At 37.4% G+C, this 21,178-nt stretch overlaps 2 protein-coding genes across 11 annotated transcripts in view; both read right to left on the reverse strand.

Moving 5' to 3' along the window:
* The window catches only part of LOC107595727 (hormone-sensitive lipase-like), a 31,151-nt gene extending 21,568 nt beyond the window's left edge, over nt 1-9,583 (reverse strand). For both annotated transcript variants that reach the window (XM_016286227.1, XM_016286224.1), the window contains exon 1: nt 9,421-9,583. In XM_016286227.1, the coding sequence (XP_016141713.1) occupies nt 9,421-9,508 (88 nt within the window). In that variant the 5' untranslated portion in view covers nt 9,509-9,583. The remainder of the gene's footprint in view (nt 1-9,420) is intronic.
* Nucleotides 9,584-13,812: 4,229 nt separating this feature from the next.
* LOC107595767 (rho guanine nucleotide exchange factor 1-like) overlaps nt 13,813-21,178 on the reverse strand; it is a 51,254-nt gene continuing 43,888 nt past the window's right edge. For 7 of the 9 annotated variants that reach the window (XM_016286320.1, XM_016286277.1, XM_016286317.1 and 4 more), the window contains 18 exons: nt 20,996-21,151; nt 20,611-20,801; nt 20,352-20,498; nt 20,153-20,235; nt 19,895-20,020; nt 19,662-19,776; nt 18,995-19,095; nt 18,244-18,318; nt 18,081-18,156; nt 17,790-17,957; nt 17,620-17,707; nt 17,365-17,481; nt 17,178-17,236; nt 16,958-17,089; nt 16,747-16,848; nt 16,319-16,491; nt 16,081-16,181; nt 13,813-15,953 (listed from right to left, as the gene is read on the reverse strand). In XM_016286320.1, coding sequence (XP_016141806.1) covers nt 16,107-16,181; nt 16,319-16,491; nt 16,747-16,848; nt 16,958-17,089; nt 17,178-17,236; nt 17,365-17,481; nt 17,620-17,707; nt 17,790-17,957; nt 18,081-18,156; nt 18,244-18,318; nt 18,995-19,095; nt 19,662-19,776; nt 19,895-20,020; nt 20,153-20,235; nt 20,352-20,498; nt 20,611-20,801; nt 20,996-21,151 — 1,984 coding nt within the window. In that variant the 3' untranslated portion in view covers nt 13,813-15,953; nt 16,081-16,106. The remainder of the gene's footprint in view (nt 15,954-16,080; nt 16,182-16,318; nt 16,492-16,746; nt 16,849-16,957; nt 17,090-17,177; nt 17,237-17,364; nt 17,482-17,619; nt 17,708-17,789; nt 17,958-18,080; nt 18,157-18,243; nt 18,319-18,994; nt 19,096-19,661; nt 19,777-19,894; nt 20,021-20,152; nt 20,236-20,351; nt 20,499-20,610; nt 20,802-20,995; nt 21,152-21,178) is intronic. The other 2 variants (XM_016286295.1, XM_016286329.1) reach the window with 2 other exon arrangements.

Below are 21,178 nucleotides of genomic sequence, written 5' to 3' on the forward strand. Positions count from 1 at the left end.
AAAAATTAAATCCTGAAATCCTGTTTTTAACATTAATAATAATAAAAACAATAAAAGGATCATGAGATACTCAAGACTGGAATAATAGCTGTGGCTAATGGAAACACAAAGATATAATCTATAAAAACAAGAACATTTTTTAAGTAAATTTATCATTTTTAGGGATGTTACAATGATCACTGTAAAATAAGACAGTGTTTAACAGTTCAGTGCTTGTGAAAACATACTCAGCTAATAAGTCCTACAACTATCACACAAAGAACTACACATCCAACAGACTCTATGAGGACACATTATGATACACTGTCACCTTGAAGATGCTGACTCTTAAGAAAACTGCAATTCCATGTTTTCTCTATAGGAAAAGACAGGAGCAAACTAAAGGGGACAGAAGCTGTGGACGGTTTTACAGGACATACTAGTGAGTAACCATGGGCATCAGCCTGCTACTGTACAGTCACACACTCATGCACATTTATCTGATCAGGATTGACATGCAAGATACAGAGACAATACAGTTGAGTAAGGTCTCTCAGTGACAAGATTAGGTATGGCTAGGTAAATCTGTTGTACTCCGTGACAGACCAGACAACTGAGAGAATCACAAACAACTTCACAACACTAGACAATGGCAGGAATATTGGGAACCCCCCAAACAAACCTTTGTATGTTCTCAGACAAAACCCAAAATGCAAGCAAATACATCTTTAGCGTAATCATTTTTATTGTCAGGTACAAACTTGGGTGCTGCCCCACAACTAAGAGTGATCAAACCCTAAACTACAGTTAAAGAAACTTTCAGTCTTACTTTACATTGGGGTGGAAAGACATTTTACAAACAACATAAAGGGTTTGTGCTTTGAATGTGGGAATCCAAAGTGCTTACTTAGTTTTCTACATCAAGAGAACATTTTTGTTTACATGAAAAACATTTCCAGTGTTATTTAGAGCTGAATTCCCCACATATCCTCTTATCTGTTGCACATTTGGTTTAAAACCGGCTCTGTCCCTTTTTCTTTCTGCCCTTTACCACAGATAAACCCTCCCAGCATTTGCCCAGTCATTCTCCTCTCAGACTTTCCAAACAGCCTTTTTCCCCACTGCCAAAGTATCCCATGTTGCCCCTCTACCTCCTCCCTGTGACTGGCCGTAATCTCTTCCCCTCATTGGCAAAAACAAACAACACATCTTCCTCTCTCATGGAGGATTGTCCTCTATTCTCTTCCATTTTTGTACCCTGTCCTCATTGTAAAGGCTGTAGCCAGACCCTGAGAGAATAGTGTTCTAATCTGTGCATGGGAAACCAAGTATGTTTCTGTGTCACTGTCACCTGCTCAACTGCTTCCATTGAGAGACTATAATCCAGCAACTGTTGTAAAACTAGTCATGTGATTTGAGAAATGACTTTAACTGCTATGCTGGGTTTCAGTTCAGAAGCAGGTATTAGATTACGGACTAAATTAACCTCATGCTTGTGAATGATCTAAATCTTTCATTATGGAAACGTGCAACTAGAGAACCTACCACTCAATCCCTTTACTCACTGAAAGACTTCCAGCACCAGTTTAACACAGCAAAACAAACACATGGACACTTGAAAACATTCCAAAGTTAAGAATTCTTAACTTTCAATAATATGAATTCAAGGCTCTTGGCCGATTTTTGAAAGAAAAACACTGACAAATCTATTTTAAATCTAGGTTAAATAGGAGTTAAGCTTGATTTAAAAAAAATCTCACAAATTGTAAAACAAACAAAAAAAAATGTTATCAGAAATCTCCATACAATGGAAGTCCCTCACAGACATTCATTGTAAGTCTGTAACTATCATGACACTACTGTATTAGAAATGAATGTGTAAGGGTTAGTTCACCCAAAAATGAAAATTCTGTCTTTAATTACTCACCCTCATGTCACTCCAATCCCTCAAGACCTTCGTTCATCTTCGGAACACAAATTAAGATATTTTTGATAACCTCCGTAGACAGCCCTCCGTAGACAGCAATGCAACTGTAATGTTTCCAGGTCCAGAAACGTAGCAAGGACATCGGTAAAATAGTCCATGTGACATCAGTGGTTCAACCGTAATTTTACAAAGCTACGAGAATACTTTTTGTGTGCAAAGAAAATAACAACATAATTTATTCAACCCCAGAACGTAATCAATGTAATGAGCATTGCTTACGCTCAGTAGACAGCGCGGCGGGCATGCTGAACGTAAACCGCATTACATTAATTACATTAATTACTTACATTAATTACGTTCTGGGGTACTCTCCAAAATGGCAGAAGATAATAATAATAATTTATAATAATTTATGCATTTAGCAGACGCTTTTATCCAAAGCGACTTACAGTGCATTCAGGCTATACATTTTTTTACCAGTATGATGGTAACAGAAGATGGTAACTAGGGCAGAAGAATTGTTGAATAAATTATTACTGTTTTCTTTGCGCACAAAAAGTATTCTCATGGTTTCGTAAAATTACGGTTGAACCACTGATGTCACATGGACTATTTTACCGATGTCCTTACTACCTTTCTGGACCTGGGAACATTCCAGTTGCATTGCTGTCTAAGGAGGGTCAGAGAGCTCTCTGATTTTATCAAAAATATCTTAATTTGTGTTCCGAAGATGAACGAAAGTCTTACGGGTTTGGAGCGACATGAGGGTGAGTAATTAATGACAGAATTTTTATTTTTGGGTGACCTAACCCTTTAAAAGTAAAGAGTACAACTGTAAAAAACTAAATTATAGTAGTTTCATTGAGAAAGCTATAAATACATGTCACTTCAATTAGAAGCTAAAAATTAACAAAGACTAATAACTTTAATTGAAATTAATTAACAATTTAGTAAACTATTTAATTAACTTAAAACATATTACACTGAATACACATTACTGTTCAAAAGTTTGGGGTTGGTAAGATTTGAGAGAAGTCTCACCCCGGCTGAAAAGAAAGAAAGAAAGAAAGAAAGAAAGAAAGAAATTAAAATAACCGTTTTCAAATTCAATACATTTTAACATGTAATTTTTACCTTTGATGTCACAGCTGTATTTTCAGTTGTCTTCAGTGTCACATGATCCTTCAGAAATCATTCTAATATGCTGATTATTATCAATTTTGGAAACAACTGTGCTGCTTAATATTTTTGTTGCATACAAAGTTCAAAAGAACAGCATTTATTTGATATATAAATCTTTTGTTCATTATAAATGTCTTCACTGTCACTTCTAATCAATTTAATGCATCCTAGCGGAATAAAAGGCATTAATTTCTTTAAAGGGGTCATATGATGTTGCTAAAAAGAACATTATTTGGTGTAATGAAATGTGTTTATGCGGTTTAAGGTAAAAAAAAAAAAAACATTTTCCACATACTGTACATTATTGTTTCTCCTCTATGCCCCGCCTTTCTGAAACGCATCGATTTTTACAAAGCTCATCGGTCTGAAAAGCGAGGTGTGCTGTGATTGGCCAGCTATCCAGTGCATTGTGATTGGCCGAATACCTCAAGCGTGTGACGGAAATGTTATGCCCCTACCATACTGTGATGCCGTGTCCAAGCCGGAGCGACAAGACAAAAACATTTAAACCCATTATAAACGAGGCATTTGTTGCATCCAGTGGGGACATAATTACGGATTATAATGACTTATACTATCTTTTTACGCGTTGCATCGCGCCGCGTAAACATAAAACCATGTCTGCAGATTCTAACTTTTATAAAGAATATCTGTTTGGATTTGAGACTTTAGTCTTTACAACTTTACAGATCTTCTTTATGCACCAAGAGCTTGTAACACTTCAAAGAGAAAGGAAAAATTGAAATCGCATCATACGACCCCTTTAAAAAAAAAACTTACTGACCCCAAACTTTTGAATGGTAGTACACACACAAACACACACACCAGAATTAAATATCTTTGCTAATATTTGCAAATTTAGTTGATGGACAGAAGATGCGAAGTACAACATTTATCAATCAACAGTCAACTGATCAATCAGCACTGTTCATTCAGAACCACAATCGCCCTGGAAAAATCCATCAAAGAATGAAAGCACCCAACTGAAGCCATACTTTGAATGTGATAATTCAGGTCTGCACCGATCAGCTCAATTAGTCCAAACATAATACTTATCTACAGTCAAAGCCTGACCTATCCAGCTAAGCAAAATTACTTATTCAGTGACACTGCTTTACAATACATGAATACAAGTTACCCATAAAGCATACAGCACAATCCAAAGCAGAGGAGCAACAACACACATTTAAGGTACACAAGGGGTGAAGCGGAGCTTAAGTGAGAGAATCTACAACCTAAAAACATGCAGAACAGAACACATACACAAAAGAGTCTGAACGTTACCCTCATCAGAACTCATGCTGTGGTCCTTGTGCGTCCTGTCCCATCAACACCCGCACAGCCATGGAGTCAGAGAAATAGAGACATGGGAAGGGGAGGTAAACAAAAGGGGAAGACAGTAAGATAGAGTGTTTCGATTGGATGCTCTCACTTGCCCTCCCTCCCACTCGTTCATCCCCTCAGATCACAATGTGACTTTCTGTCACTTTCTATTTCATCCTCTCTTCTTTTCTGCAAACTCTTCTTCCTTTATTCTCATTCGTCTCATTCCCAGGAGAGAACAGCTTTGTTATTTTCTCCCATACCAACTGTCCCTCTGTTGTGGTGAGATGACTTTTCACCCAGTGTACAATGAAAACAAATTACTCACTGCAACATGCACACATGTGCCACACACACACACACACACACACACACACACACACACTGTTTGCCGTTTAAAGGATCCAGGCTAACTGTGTCTTAGGACCAACTAGCCTCTACAAAACCACAACTGCCTAAATAACCCTTGTCTCTATTGGTTGTATCACCAGGGGGCGGCCAGTGACCTTCACCCTAACTGAACGATCCAAAACTGCCACCTCTCTTTGACACAAGAAGGTCCAGACAGAAACAAACAATGACCTCTAAAACATTATTTTTGTCATTGCTACAACAAAAGTGGTGCATTACACAGATGATACTTTAATGAGGTCATAAATTGTATTAGGCAATTGTGTTAGGTCATATGGTGAGACAGTAATATCCATATTGCACTGTACAATAAATCAATTGCTAAAATGTATTTCTGTTGAAATTACAACGTAAACAATGTTGAGCATAAGTAACATTAGTATAAATCCACCTTCAATAACTAGGAACGCACCAATATTGAAATTCTGGCCGATACAGAAAACTATTTTCATGCTATGGATGATAATAAAAATTAATTAAATTTAAAAAATGAAATAATAAAACACTAAACATCAATTAATGCTAAAAATGTAAAGTATAGGCCTATTTAAATGCATAAGAATGCCTTTTAAATTAAGAAAAAAATTTATACAAAATAATTTATTTATATTGTTAAATTAATATGTTAATTAATTTACAGTCATGTGGTAATATGCATGTCACACTTTATAATAAATTACTATAATTAATATACTTTCAATCAATTACTAAAATGTAATTCTAATTAAATAATATTAAAAAACTATAGAGTAAACAACACTGACATTAATTTAAAAAGCCTTAAATACCTAGAGACACACAGTACAGATCATTATTTTTATTTCATAGATTAAAAATAATATAAATAAAAAAACAAAAAATCTATTAACGCTAAAATCGTAAATGCTATAGGACTAAGTGAATTTCCTCATTTTAAATGAGAAAGAAGATTTATACAAAAAAATCCATTTGATAGTTTTAATAAATTTGAATTGTTAGTGTTTTTTAAAGGGGTCCTATTATGCTCTTTGACAAAGTCTTGATTTTGTTTTGGGGGTGTACTAGAGCAGGCTCTCATACTAGGTTGTTCGAAAAACATTTTTCACATATTTTACATTATTACAATACCTCTCTACACAGTCTGGCATGAGCTGCTCGAATAGTTCCTGTATCAAATGAAGGCCCACCTTCTGAAATACGAAATGTGTTGTGATTGGTTAGCTGGGCCAGTGTGTGTTGTGATTGGTTAGCTGGGCCAGTGTGTGTTGTGATTGGCAGCACTCGGCGCCTGGTCAGGAAATGTCACACCCCTTACCATAGCCGCCTGCGAGCATCAGTGTAAATATTGCATCAAAATCAAATCAATTTGAGCGCGATTTAAACCCGGATGATTGTAACCACTCTAAGTTGGTCTGCCTTGGGAAAGCTAGCGCGTCTCCAACATAGTGATATAACACTCGTTGCCTTCTCTAGTGCAGCTCAACCAGGTCTCGTCCCATTCGTCGATATTTGTGATATCACAAATCCCGGAAAATATGCGTTGTAGTCCAAACGAGTCGTTCGTTGTAGTTTTTGAAAAGTGATTTCTGTTAAATAAAATATCTCCTTTTGAAGTGGACTTTGAACTTTGTAACTTTGCAGATTTTTATGCTCAAACAGCAACATTACAGATTAACTAAAATTGAAAAAGTGAAAAAGCATAATAGGACCCCTTTAAAGACTAACTTGCTAAGTAAGTGTTGGATAACAGCAAAGGAAATCAATGTGTAAAAACAGAGGAAATAAATTATTAAAAGTGTAATGTAGACTGATAGAAAAAATTCTCTGATAACATACTGATACGCATCTATACAAATTTTTCCTAGCAAACTTAAAATTGGATAAAAATATATATATATACATTATTATTCTTTAGAATGTATTAACTGTCTACTGACCTCCATATTTATAACAAACTTGAATGTACATGATACAAAGTGAGTATGCTAAAGAACCAATCCTATGACTATCAATTCTTAAGGGGAAATTACTTCTTCATACATTTTCAAATGTCAAACTATCTATTGGAATAGGAAAAAAGTGGAAGATCAACAGAAAATAGCAAGGGATGTTCTCAGTGTGTATAAATTTTCTCATCTGGCTAGAAATGAGATCAAATGCTCAACTTTCAAAACAGAAGCTTACTTTTGAAATATAAATAGACATTTGAAATAACTAGAAATAGACCTATTTCTTTATTATTGTTAAATATATACACATGCAACTAGCTTGTGTCACATTGCTCATGTATAATGTTTGCACTATTTAGGTTACAAAAGTTCACTGCTGGAGATTAGCTGCTGGCAAATCAGAATTTATGGTACAGTTTATGGTACAAACCCAGCTTATTTTCAACACAAACTACAAAAGGCTTGCATACAGATGGATTTCCCAATATTCTCATGGATCAAAGACCACACATTTCTACAAAGAATCTTTGTGAACCAAAGTAAACTAACCAGACCTGAACTTTCTCTCTCCGTTCTACATACGTATATCCAGGACCACATCTTTTATTCTTTCAGCTGGTAATAAGGAACAACGAAAGGCCCCGAGCAGATCTTTGTCCCAGATTATTTAGCAAATGTGGTAAAATCATCTCAACAGGAAAAGAAAAACAATGCACTGGCCCTGACATCAGTGAAGAGTTTCCTCTCACTCTCATCCAAACCTGACAGCAGCAAGTAAACAACTTATCTACACATACAAATGTTATATGATTAATATATGAATGTACAAGACTACAGATATTTTCATAATGTTCTTCTGCACAACTGAGAACTGTGTTAAAATGACTGATTGAGGCTTTTATGGCGAATCCTCTCACTGATCCCTAGACAAGGCAGGGGTCTATGGTAAAAACCTGAAACCCAGACAGCCAGTGAGAACATGGGAACCATCTCAATAACACTGTGGTGAAATAAAAGGTTATTTGAAAGGTCAAAGTGGCCAACAGCTACTTTTAAATGAGGTCTAAAGCGGTGTCAAGATACTTAACTTAGCCTTGTGCCGTTTTACAAAACCTTTCTTTTGTGGAAGATAAATATATAGTTCAGTCATCAAACTCTAGATGGTGCAGGCTGACGGGTTGTTAACGTAACTGATGATATTCAGAGAGTTAAACGACTTGGCATACTGATTGATTCATGATGCATATGCAGTCAATGAGCTTACTGCCTTGCATTTATATGGCTGGCTAGCATTCACTTGATATTCCTGCAGTGCGCTTTCAGAGTTTCTCTGAAACCCTCCCGTATCGCCATATGCATTGTCAGTTGCAATTTCCTGTACATGCTTGCAGCAGCAGCAATAATCTACAACTACAGCAATAACCAACAGCAGGCCGATCACATGGTTTGCTGACATGGTTTTATGTTTACGCAGCGCGATACAACGCAACGCGTAAAAAGACAGTATAAGTCATTATAATCCATAATTATGTCCCCACTGGATGCAACAAATGCTTCATTTATAATGGGGTTTTGTCTCGGCGCTCCGGGACACAGCATCACAGTATGGTAAGGGGCCTAACATTTCCGTCACATGCTTGAGGTATTCGGCCAATCACAATGCACTGGATAGCTGGCCAATCACAGCACACCTCGCTTTTCAGAACGATGAGCTTTGTAAAAATCGTTTCAGAAAGGCGGGGCATATAGGAGAAACAATTATGTACAGTATGTTGAAAAAATGTTTTAACCTTAAACCACATATTAAACATTTCATTACACCAAATACACAAAATAATGTTCTTTTTAGCAACATAATATGACCCCTTTAACATTGTCATGTCCATCACCATGCTAAAATCTTCAGAGAGTTGTCATGATTGAAATGAAGATAATTTGGTAAATGTCTGTTTTTTTTTCTATCCATACAGTGGAAGTCAATGGTCACCGAAATGGTTTGGTTACCAACAATCTTCAAAACATCCTTCCACAAAACAAAAGAAGGTCATACAGGTTTGGAACAACACAAGGGTGAGTAAATTATAGATTTTTCATTTTTGGGTGCATTATCCCTTTAAGAGCATCTACACTTACTACACACATTTACAGTGATTATAAGCTTAAACCACACAGACAGACGTCAATCTAGAGCATTCATGAGTCAGGCATCCTAAAGCATATCCTGATGTATTGCAGCAAAGTTTAGGCAAATACTCACATGTCATTCAAACGTATGTATATTCTCTCCTGTCTAAAACGTGCTGTCAACACACTTTGAATAAAATGTCATCCTTAAGTAGAAATGTCATTAATGCATAACTGCAACTCTACACTACAGTGTTACAGTTAAGTTACCGTAGCCGACGTATTGCATAGCACAACATAATTCAAACGTAATTCAAACCTGTTGGCAAACATATGAGACATTTTAAAACCTATGTTTACATATTAGTAAGGAAATAACAGTGTTCATACGATGTGCTACATTGTACCAGCATTACTGTACAGTAAGCGCTCGGGCTTTAATCTTCTGACACTTCTGGAACTAACTAACCCGGAGCGCGAATGTCATTTACAAGCGACAACTCGCCCCCCAAATAAAGCGGTTATGTTTATTAAATGAGAATATACCTATTGGACCCTCTTTGTGTTTTGACGAGCGTCTTCCGTTTACTGCTTTTTCAAGAACACCGCTCCCAGACTTCTTTGCAGACGCCATCTTCCTCAAACACGAATGATTACCTCCCCCCTCTGTTCTGTCTGGACTTACCTTACAGGCGGTCACGCCCACATCAAAATCTACAGCCAATAACGTGTCAGAGAGTAATCAAAGCACCTATCACTTCATAGTACTGCCCATCACGCTGCCCACATTGAGCCAAATGACACTCCTACAACGTCAAAATGCAATACAATAAAATAAATATGCCAGTTTCTCTAATGTATTGTCTTTAATTGCCGATTTAAGTATCCAGTGCATTTATTTATTTATTTGAAATGTTCCTCAGGACACACTTAAAAGGTCACATTCATCAAAACGCTAAATGTTTTATACAATTCATTCAAACCATTAGCAGATATATTTAATTTACCACTGCAAAATACAAACAAGCTTATCTTCAAACTAATAAAGAGATACAAAGACATATTGACAGCAGGCTCATGAAATTTACGACAAGTAATACACAGAGTTCACTTTTCCCTTGACTGTCTTTAAATCACTTTATTTATTTGTTTGTTTAATGTTGTTTGTGGTGCAGATTTCTGTCTGGAATGCATCCAATATGCAGAATCAACATTAAATCAACATCACACGATCAGTGTGTCTGACCTTACAGAGGGGCATGGTGCCAGGGATCAACACACACATCAGCAGCAACACCCCTTCTGCTGTAATGACACTGTTCTTCACACTCTTGCTGAGGTTCAAGGTCTTCTACAATGGTTCTAATTAAAGAGACCTGAAGACTTTTCAGAAATGACAAGTAGATCAAACTGACCATGGACCATTGTCTTAAAAAAGTTAGAGAAAAATGAAACAAACAGACAAAAATAGAGTCCAAAAGAGCTGAAACTTTCACTTCCTCTGATAGTAAAACCTGCATGTGTGTATATAAAGAGAGTTAAGTAACACAAACTTAGCATGAATGAGAGGAATTTGGGTTTATGTCATTGAATGGGTTATTTGTGCCAATTGAATGATTTGTGGGGATTATTGCACAATGCGACCTCTTAGAGAGCATGAGTGCAAGCATTGTTATGTTTGTGACTTTCATATTTATGCAATTAAGAATAAATAGGTAGACAGTGGGCCTATACATCAGATTATGTATTACATTAAAATGCATAACTGTAAGTGTATATACCGTATTTATTTTAGATTTATTATAGACTACTGTTCAAAAGTTTGAGGGCAGTAAGACTGTTTTTGAAAGATAATACTTTTTTTTTTAGCAAGGATGCAATAAATTAATCAACAGTGACAGTAAAGACTTTGTTACAAAAGTAATTCTATTTCAAATGCTGTTCATTTGAACTTTCGATCAATCAAAGAATCCAGTGGAAAAAGTTCACTGTTTCCATAACAAGTAATGTTTCTTGAGCACCAAAAGAAGGTTCAGTAGAGCAATGGCTGATTCAATTAAATTGAGTAAATTGTAATATTTCACAAAATTACTCTTTTTACTGTATTTTTTGATCAAATAAGTGCAGTCTTGGTGAGCGAGTGGTCTTGGTCTTTTTTTAACAGTGATACTGACAAGAAATAAAAAAATTAATCATATTAAACATATAACTGTGGTCTGACTCACTGTATACTTAAAGAAAGGTACCATGGGTAAAGATGTGAAGAGAGTTATAATTCAGTTTACACAGGTACAAGCCGGTATCATTGAGACGGAGCCTCTTGAAAAACAGCAAATGGCATGTGACTCCACCTGTCAGTTCTGTTGTCTTGTTCATCAGATTGTTGGACAGATTTACTAAGCTGAGCATTGTGGTTCCATTGGTGGTGTGAATATTCATGATCCAGGTGACATGGGGACTCTTATTCCAGCTGTAGCAGCAGCGGATGGTGGCTTCATGGAAGAGAGCCACACGCACCAACGGCTTATCTGCCTCCAGTTTCAGGTCTTCAAAACCAGCGTTAGCAACAACTTAAGGACAATAAAACAAAAAATCATATAACAATATGCTCTAACATTGGGTGACACAAGAGCACAAAAAAGTATAAAACAGTCCACAGTGGGGGGTTTCTTTAAGATTTGCTTATATGTGATTAAAACCCTCTAACATAAAAGCAGCTCAACATATATCTTTAATTTCCCCCCAAGGGGCATCAACTTCTATCCACATGATATCAGCATGTTTAAATCTATTAGCTAAACTGAACACTTCCCACCCACAAAAAGCTGTATAGACAAGACTTGTCATGTGAAAAGCTACTTAATACAGTGTAAAATTCAATTAGACCCTTAAAACTGTAAGTCACACTGAAAAAGACAAAGATGTAAAAACTGGTGAAAAATCTAGACTGGTAGCAATAAGATGCAAATTGTAACAGCTGCTCTGAGATTAAATCAGCTTCACTGAAGCAGAACATAGACGTGCAGATGGAAACTTTGTGTACTTTGTTCTTTTGTAGGAGATAAAAAGTTTATTGCTGAATTTGAAATGGTATGCTGTCGGAAAACTAAATTTAAATTTCTCTATACATATAGGCCTACATATATTTTTGGTGATCAAAGAGAGCTTAGATTACTATAAAACCAGTTAATTATCACAAACGCTTAACAAATATTAGAATTTTACAATAAAACTAACATTACATACACACATGAAATATATGTTAATGCTTACCTGCCTACACAAACGCAAGAAAATGACCAGATAAACCAGATAATCTCTCAAAAACCCTCTTGCTGCTCATCAGTAAATATGCTGTTCAAGTGTTTGTCTTCTCTTCCTGTATCATCTACACCCACCCATTCTTCTATTTCAGTTTTTGGTGAACACACGCAAATACAGGGGTTGGACAAAATAATGTGAACATTCAGGTGTTTTACCACCATTTGCCTTTAAAACAGGTTTGAATCTTCTTAGAAAAGAACTTTTGAATAGTCTCTAGTTTAATGTTGACTACAAAAAACATCTGCCAGTTGCTTTACAGATGTTGGAGGAGGGAATCTGCTTCTCACCATTATCTCCAAAACTGGCTACTGTAGTCAGTTTTTGTGGAAACATGGTCTTCAAGGTGAATTTGGAAGCTTGCTGACACTCTGCTGCAGAAGTTCTGCATTGTTTGGCCCCTATCATTCACTTTCAGTTTTCATCCACTATTCTTCTCTGATTAGTCTTGCCATGGTTTGTGTACGCAGTCATAATCATAAAGACTGTTGTTCGTAAAACACCAAACAAACTGGGCCATTAAAGTTACAGACGCTCCGGCTAAACAGACTCCCATAATTTTTCATTAATTTTTTGGAAGTCATAACAAGTCACCCATTTTCCCCACAATTTGTACTAAACAACTTATACTATACACAAACTAGAGAATATAGACATCATAACTGGATAAAGATTATTGGAAGATAATTTGATTATTTTTACTGTACCCAGTATAAATTATATTAAGCCTATAATAACGGATGTTCATATTATTTAGTCCAACCTCTGTACATTCTTCTCTTTTTTTGGATAATGTGGTAATCTCTTAATATTAACCGAATGCTGTTAAAAATAAAAACAATACAAGCTCATTTTTGATCATTTATTAAAAAAAAAAAAAAAGTACCTACATTTTTCTTATATATCTTACATATAAAATCAAAGCCCAAATACACAGAATAGTCCTTGCATAATCATTTATATAGACAGACAGCAATGGAATGCCTGTAATGAGTGGACTCCTGCACAGAATTACATAAAAGACGGTCATGGATTGCAGAAGGTTTAAAAGATCTAACAAAGAGCACTCAGTACTAAGCACTCGGCAATTTTTAAGAACAACAAATGAGTGGAACTGCTATAATTTGGCGGGTCTGGAGCAAAATATCAGATTAATATTTAACACTGAGCATCGCAAAATGAGGAGAAGGCAAGTATGCCCGTGCCTGTCAGTTGGACTAAAAGAGCCCTTTAGAAATTAAAACAAACCCAATCTGCACAAGGCACCCTATAAATAGATTTAAACATACAGATATATCACAATGTATACATATATGTGACAGATACATATGAAAAGTTTAAGGAATGAGAGAGAATGACACCACACCCAAAACCCTGTCTTATCAGTTATCAAAAGTTGAAGGCTCAATTTGAAACACACTTTCTAACCGAATCTAAACTGTGGTTAGTTCCACATCAAAAATAAGACTCTTGCCATGAAAGCGAAATTCAGTGAAGCCTTTTATAGTTGTTCTGGTTAAGGGTGTACTTTGTCTCTCTCAGTCCTTCTTTTATAACAAGCAATGCATAGTATGGTAATTACATAAATTTCTAAGAAAACCAAAAGAACAGAATCAAAGAAAATGAATAAACCACCCATTCAAGCAATCGAGAATGAAAAAAAATTAGCAAAAGGACTGAAGGAAAGTGAAGTTGGTAGAACAGATCTTGCACCATGATAGTTTTATTACCAAACTTTAAACCGTTTCATTTGCTACTTCTAAAAGGAAAAGGCTATGAAAATGAACAAAAGGTCTTATTGACATTTACTAGGACCAACACTGCTGCCCAGAATGCAAGACTTCTGGCAAATTGTTCTGGTAAACCATTTTGCGAAGGAAATCAGCTGGGAAACCAGCAGGAAAAGGAACCAAGGCCTTACAGAAATCAATATTATCAACACAATTACAATGTAAAAATGAATATAGATCACATTATGTAATAGATAAGGTAAAATAAGTTGCATAAATTTGGAAGTCGGTCGAGGGTAGAAAGACCTGTTGCAGTAGCATCATGAATACATCAAAATAATTACAGTACTGGTGAAAAAAACCTACAGTTTGTGTTCCTGTCTCTGAGATATAACATCATTTTAAAACCCTCCAAGTGCCTGATTGTCTGTGGTCTGGTTTCATAATTAGATAAGGAGAGCAGGAGAGAAAAAGCTGGTCCCTTAAGCTGGAAAAAAACATGGATTGATAATGAGAATAAATATACTTCTCTATTACTCATACTGCAATTCAATTCTGAACCAACTTAATTCCTTCGGTTTTAAATAGGATTATAAGCCAATCCATCCACTTCACCTTTTTGTGGGTTGATCCAGCAGCTAAGGCGAACGCTCGGAGTTGGGAAAGGGGTGGGCAACTAGTTTGGACGCCCTCAGTAAGTTATTCCAATTGACAACTGACCTTCCCATGCAAGGCAAAAGTGTTTTCATATCTAAACTTTGTACCAATATAATTTCTTTGGTCCTGCTTACAAAGAAAACTACTCCCTAAAATAAAATAAACTGAGAAACAATGACAAGTAATTACAGGAAAAACTATAATTTTGCTGAACTGTAGAACATAAAGGTAGAAAAAAAACGTAATTATCTGAAATGACCGATGCGTTTTACAGCCACCGAAACAGAATTTGCATAGTGCACAAAAATAGGCAATGTGTGATGATTATCATACGATCTGGGTCGTCCTACCAGAGTACAATCTGCAACACCAGAGTTAGAGAACGCTATACACTGTGCATGCTTCACGTTATAACAGCACCGACTTGTGGATGTTCCTGCAAGCTGGTCATTCAAAATGCGACGTAATATGTGCATATTTCCTCACACCCACAGTGTCAAACCCTGACGACATTTCTTGACATCAATGCTTGCCTTGATTTCACTTCAGAGGGGTTAGGCATAAAGCAAGCCCACCTTCCTCAAACCTTCTCTACTTCCACTGCTCATCCATCTGTTGATCTATCCTACTTAGCACTTCTTTTCACACTCACAGAGCAACAATAGAACTTCTGGTAAGACGACAAATCAAAACAGGGTTAAAATAAAAAAGTCCATGTTTTTACTCTCCATTTTACTGCAATGCATGCTACAACAGCTCAATACTCTGCTAAAAATCGACATATCTCCTTTTGAATATCTATTATTTTTGAAAATACATGTAATATAGTATGGTAATAATTATTAGGATGAGTGAACATCTTGAAATGCGTAATAAAAAAAATGAAAGGGCACATATTCTGCTTAAATGACCTGACTAAAGTATATTCTGAGAAACAGACAAAGATGCAACTATACTTTTCTATGAATATAGATAGTCTTTTGGTACTAAATTACTTTTGACATGCTTAGACAGGTTTATCGTTGTGTGTGTGTGTGTGCACATGTTTGAGTATGTTACAGTGCTTTCACATGCACTCGTAGCATTTCGCTCTGGAATCTCTCTAGGTGTTGCACATTTCTTTGGCATCTTTTGGCAAGACTGTCTCTCATACTTCTCAACAGAAACACATACAAGGTTAAGGATCACTATAATTTCACAACACCCACTTCATTTCATTTCTCAGTGGCATGGAAAGTGCTGGAGGCCAGCTGGCAATCTTCAGAAAGGACAGTTGAGAAGAGAGAAGAGATAGAGCAGGAACATTCAGGCAGAATTAGTCAATCAGCGAATCCCTCGAACGCAAGTCTCGAGTCCAGCACATACAGTGATCTGAGGACAAACAAGACAGATGATAGAAACTGAATTGCTATACTTACAAAAAGAAAAGAATGGTGCTATATAAAAATGAAGATGATACATATAAAAAAATGGTTTTGTATTAAGTATGTGGTAGTACCTTGTAACAGCAGGTTGTGATGTTTCTCAGTTGTAGTGGCCCCCCTGAAGTGAATATTTAGCAAGAGCTTCTTGCAACTTATAATGGTCCTCCTCGACAGCCTTGGAACAAACACAACACCAGAGATGCGTATTACTTAGGGCACCTCGTTCAGATGAAGCCCCCTAAATTTTCTCCTCTTCAAGAACTGAAGAACTGACCCTGTTCTCTCTCACAAATGCAATTGCTTTCACCTCACCTGCAGTCTCTTCAATTGCTCCCCAAGTGTCTGCAGTCTCCTCTGCACCTCCTCCAAGCGTTCCTGAGAAAGCACTAGAGGAGCGCTGATCTCTCTTTCCTCTTCTCCTTTATTCCCTCCATCTCCCCCACTCTCTTCTCCTTCAGTTCTACCTTCTGTGCTGGATTCCTCCACTAAGGAGGGAAAAAAGCATTGGGGATCTCAATATCAAAATGTATGACCGTCTTCCATCTTTTCTTTTAGAATTTGAATAAATGACAGGCTGTTTGTAAGACTTTTAAGTACATTTCTTCTTTTTGCATGCTGAACTTATTCAGGAACTCCAGGTATTCAGCACAGCTGTACTTGCTGTACTATGATTAAGTGTGAGGTTGAACCTCGTCAGTTATAAACCTGAAGCAATATGTGTGCAGTTCCTGACTACTGACCTCCATCTGCCTCCTGGCTTTCAGGGGCCGTCCCTCCATTTTCGGTCTGAGAGTCATCTGACAGACTAACACTCCCGACCAATAGCCTCTTCAAATACATGACTGTGAGAGGTATACAAGCAACAAAAAAAAAAGAATAAATACAGCATGAAATACAGCATGAAATTGTATGTGTTCACGGCTTGACCTGCATAAAATGACACATTCTGACCTTCATCCAAAGCACCAATAGCAGACTTCTCTGGAGGAGCGTGGCTATGGCTGAGCAGGTCAAAACCATTGGCCGCTAGGTAGTCTATGAGTGAAGAATCAGTTTCTCTACTCTTCTCATCAGTAAATCGCCCTATGGTGAAATAAAAGTCACATTATAATACCACTGTAAAATTACTTGGACAGACTTAATATCTGTTTCCAAGAGCCAAAAGTCTCACCACCGCGACTTTTCAACAGGTCTCCTCCATTCTCAGTGGGGCTAAGAGGGGGCTGCAAACTGGAAAAAAGAAATGGAAAGAGTTTTAATGACTGAAGTTAGCTTTGAGTTTGCTAGTTCAATGCCACCTTCAAAAGGATGCCCGATTACTCTTATGGGGCCTTGCTATTTGCCAAAAACACACTCACGGGCTGTATGCAGGTCCACTGGCACTGCTGGGCATGCTGCCACCTCTGTCTCTTTTCAGCTTATTCCCGCCCCTCTTCTTCAACTCGTCAACCGTAGATTTAATCACCTCTGTCCAACTGGAGCATAAAACAGACTGTGAGTGTCAAATTACATGCTTCAAAATTGAAATCCAAAACATGATTTCATATGATCTGCCTGTCAGTCTTTCGGATAAGTGTTTCATTGAAATGGCTTTATATGGTTCACACACTCACTTTTTCTTCTCCCCGACGGTCTGAGCCACTAGTTCATAGATCTGTGCTCCGCTGTCCCAGGTGAAGATGACGTAGAGGGCCTTTGGGTCTGATGGAAAGAACAAAAGTAACTGTATATCAGACTCACGTTCTTCAGAATACAACATGCCAATTCACTGAAACTCACTCACCAGTGGCCACGTTTCTGAGAAAAACAGATTCTAGTTTGATGATTGGACTCAGCATCTGTTTGCCTTCCTGAATGGCGATGTTGCTTTTGCTCTGACACTTCAAAACCATCTTATCATCCTGCTTCTGAAGCAAGACCAGCAGGTCTGACAGCAAAACACAGTGCACATCTACAAATACACACAAAAATAGGGTAAGTAAGAGGCTGAATTCTTGATTATGGAAGCACTGAAAGCAAATAAACTCATTTGTGATTGTAACTGTAATTTGGGGAATGTGTCGACGGGGGTTACCGATCGCTTTCTCCTTGGTCACCCTCCATGTCAGAGGTCCTTCAAACAGCATCTTTCTGGTGGTCAGATCAATGTTCTGATGAACAAAGAAAAGAGTGGATAATTTCAGCCCCAGAGTGTCTGCATTAGTAACATACACATGAGGCATTAAGATATTTCTCACCTTGTACTCACTGTAGAGGTCATTGCTCGGTTTCAGTCCTGAGGTGTCCAGCCGGCGCTGGTAGTCTTTCAAAATCTGAGTTGAAGATGGGCAGATATTTAGGAGGAAAAAAATGAGAGTGGTGGTTGGGAAAATGCATATTAGAGATTATGATCCATATAGGGTGGGCTATATCACAGTATGAACAATTTAAAGGTAAAGTTCACCCAAAAATGAAAATTATCATCCTTTTACCATTCCAAACCTGTAAGACCTTTGTTCATCCTCAGAAAACATATTAAGATATTTCTAATGAAATCCAAGAACTTTCTGACCCTCCATAGACAAAGACACAACTACCGCTTTCAAGGTCCAAAAAGGTAGTAATGAAATCGATAAAATAGTCCATGTGACATCAGTGGTTCAACCATAATTTTATGACGCTATGAGAATGCTTTGTTCACAATGAAAACAAAAATTGTTGAATAAAGTCATTATTTTTGCTTACTTTGCGCACAAAAATTATTCTCATAGCTTCAAATCTTAATTTGTGTTCCGAAGATGAACGAATGTCTTACGGGTTTGGAATGACATGAGGGTGAGGAATTAATGACTGAATTTTTATTTTTAGGTGAACTATCTCTTTAATACAGTGTCATGCTAAATACATACATCACAACATGCTGGAATGTAGTAATGTCTGGATACTGCCATACCACACATCCTTACAGTAGACCATATTAATCTGAAGGAACTTCTACTGAATTCTCACCAGCAGATTCTCCATGAGTTTGACTTCTTCATTGACATGGTTGAGGATCTTACGGCAGGATTCTGCTGCTTGGTTAATGTTCTCTTTTTCTGCTTTATCATCTGTGAGAAATGGACATTGGTTATACACCAGTTTTTGTCTAATATATTGCATTTCTTTTGTTTGCTTATTTATTCCTGTGATGGCAAAAATTTTCAGCAGCCTTTACTCCAGTGTTTAGTGTTACATGATCCATCAGAAATCATTCAAATATGCTGATTTGATTCAAGTAAAGCTTTTTATCATCAATTCTACGGCTTAACAGAATTGTGGAACCAGAGATACATTTTTTTAGGATTCCTTGATGAATCGAGTTCAAAATCTTTTGTAACAATGTAAAGCTCTTTACTCTTTACTGTCAATTCTGATCAATTCAATCATGCTAAATGATTATCGTAGTGAAATAAAAGTATATAAAAAAATCATCTTACTGACCCCAAACTTTTGAACTCGAGTGAATTTGATTTAATTGAGAAAATCAATGTGTTAAACTGATCATTTTATATTTATAACATTTTTATTTAATGTGTTATTTACTTTGCAATTTGCAATGGTTTAGCAAGTGTTTTGCACAATTTGCACAAAAGGTTTTATGGAAATAAAGTAGGATTAGATTTAAAACACTTACCTGTGTTCTTGGCAATGTTTTCCAGCAGAAGAGGATATTTGGTTAGTCTTTGCATCTCGGTGGGAATGATATCCTTCAGCTGTAGCCTCCGACACTGTGGCTTACTCTCTGCCTCCTACAACACAAACACAGAGCATTTCATTAAAGACATTTTGAGATGCCTAGCCTCCAGAAATGTTGACTGGCAAACAGTTGCAATACCATGGAAAACAGTGTTTTAAGTGTAAATGTACCAGTATGAAAGCATTAAAACGGGGGTCCTTCTTCTGTCTGCTCTTTATCTGCTCCAGAGCCCAGGACTGGTAGCTACAGAAGCGTGCGGTGAGCTTCTGAAACCATTCTCCTTCTGATCCACTGAACTACAGAGATAGAGACACGTCTATTCGTGTAACAGCTAATATAAGTTCATGTTGTCAAGTTGAAATGCTGAATGACACAGTGTTGAGAAAGAACATGAAAAACTAGCATTTAGCACACTCTAAGCTACTTACCCTGTTGAGAAGTGGCGTGCTTATGATTTTGACAATGTACTTATCCTCCTGCCGCATTTTTTTCAGGTTCTCATAGAAAGCATCTAGAAAAAGAATGGATTTAAGCTATTTCAAGGCTGTTCATAATTTGAAGGACCATCAAAATCTTTTAAAGCCATGCAGATTTCAGTGCATTAATATATTTGAAGTGGATACGTACAGTGCATCTCTATGATCTCATCGAGGCTGGGGAAGATGGTGGCCAGCTCAGTCATGCTCATAATCTCTTCCCTCTCCAGTGGACGAGAAAACACAGTCTGCAATACACTCAGCATACGGACATGAGCGTGCTCTGTCGTAAACAGCTCTGACAAACACAGAGAGAAAAATGTTCATCATTGCACCCTGCTTCATAGCGGATTACACAAAATAAGGCACTGAACGTACGAATAGATTTTCAACATTCTTGCTTGTATTACCATTGATGACTTCTTGTCTTTTGATTTCCTTCTTGCTCAGTTTTTTAAGGTCCTCGGGAGAAGCAAGGCCCCTCCAGTTGGGCGGGTCCTGCTCTAGCTCCAGGAGACGGGGCTCCATTTCCTCCTGCTGAGGGAAGGGGCCAAAAGTAGGACCAGTGACGAGGCCGTCAGGCAACAATCCACCTTCCGCACTTAGAGACAAATGAAGGGAAAAAATGAAAAGGGATACATACGTGTTAAGCATTGTAAAAAAAATGTTAAGGTAGTGATGATTACAATCTCTGGATTCTATCAGTTACTGAGAAGCCCCTTGTGCTGCTGTCTCCTGTGGATAGTGTGTGTATGAGTGTTTCTAAGTGTGAGTGATGGTTAGTCTTTGCCTTACGAAACTGAATGCTGTGGGGAGGGTGAGAGGGGGTGAGAGGTAGAGGTTGACTGCAGGTCCACGTCGCTACGGGAGCGAGACTGCTTGGCCCGGGTAGAGCCACTACGGCGAGAGTGACGGCGCTCCACGCAAAGGCTCTCGCTGCGCCGCACATTCCTAAACACCCAAGAGGGGGGGGGGGAG

The sequence above is a fragment of the Sinocyclocheilus grahami genome, unplaced genomic scaffold, assembly GCF_001515645.1.
Source record: "Sinocyclocheilus grahami isolate Dianchi unplaced genomic scaffold, SAMN03320097.WGS_v1.1 scaffold11.1, whole genome shotgun sequence".
NCBI lineage: Eukaryota > Metazoa > Chordata > Actinopteri > Cypriniformes > Cyprinidae > Sinocyclocheilus > Sinocyclocheilus grahami.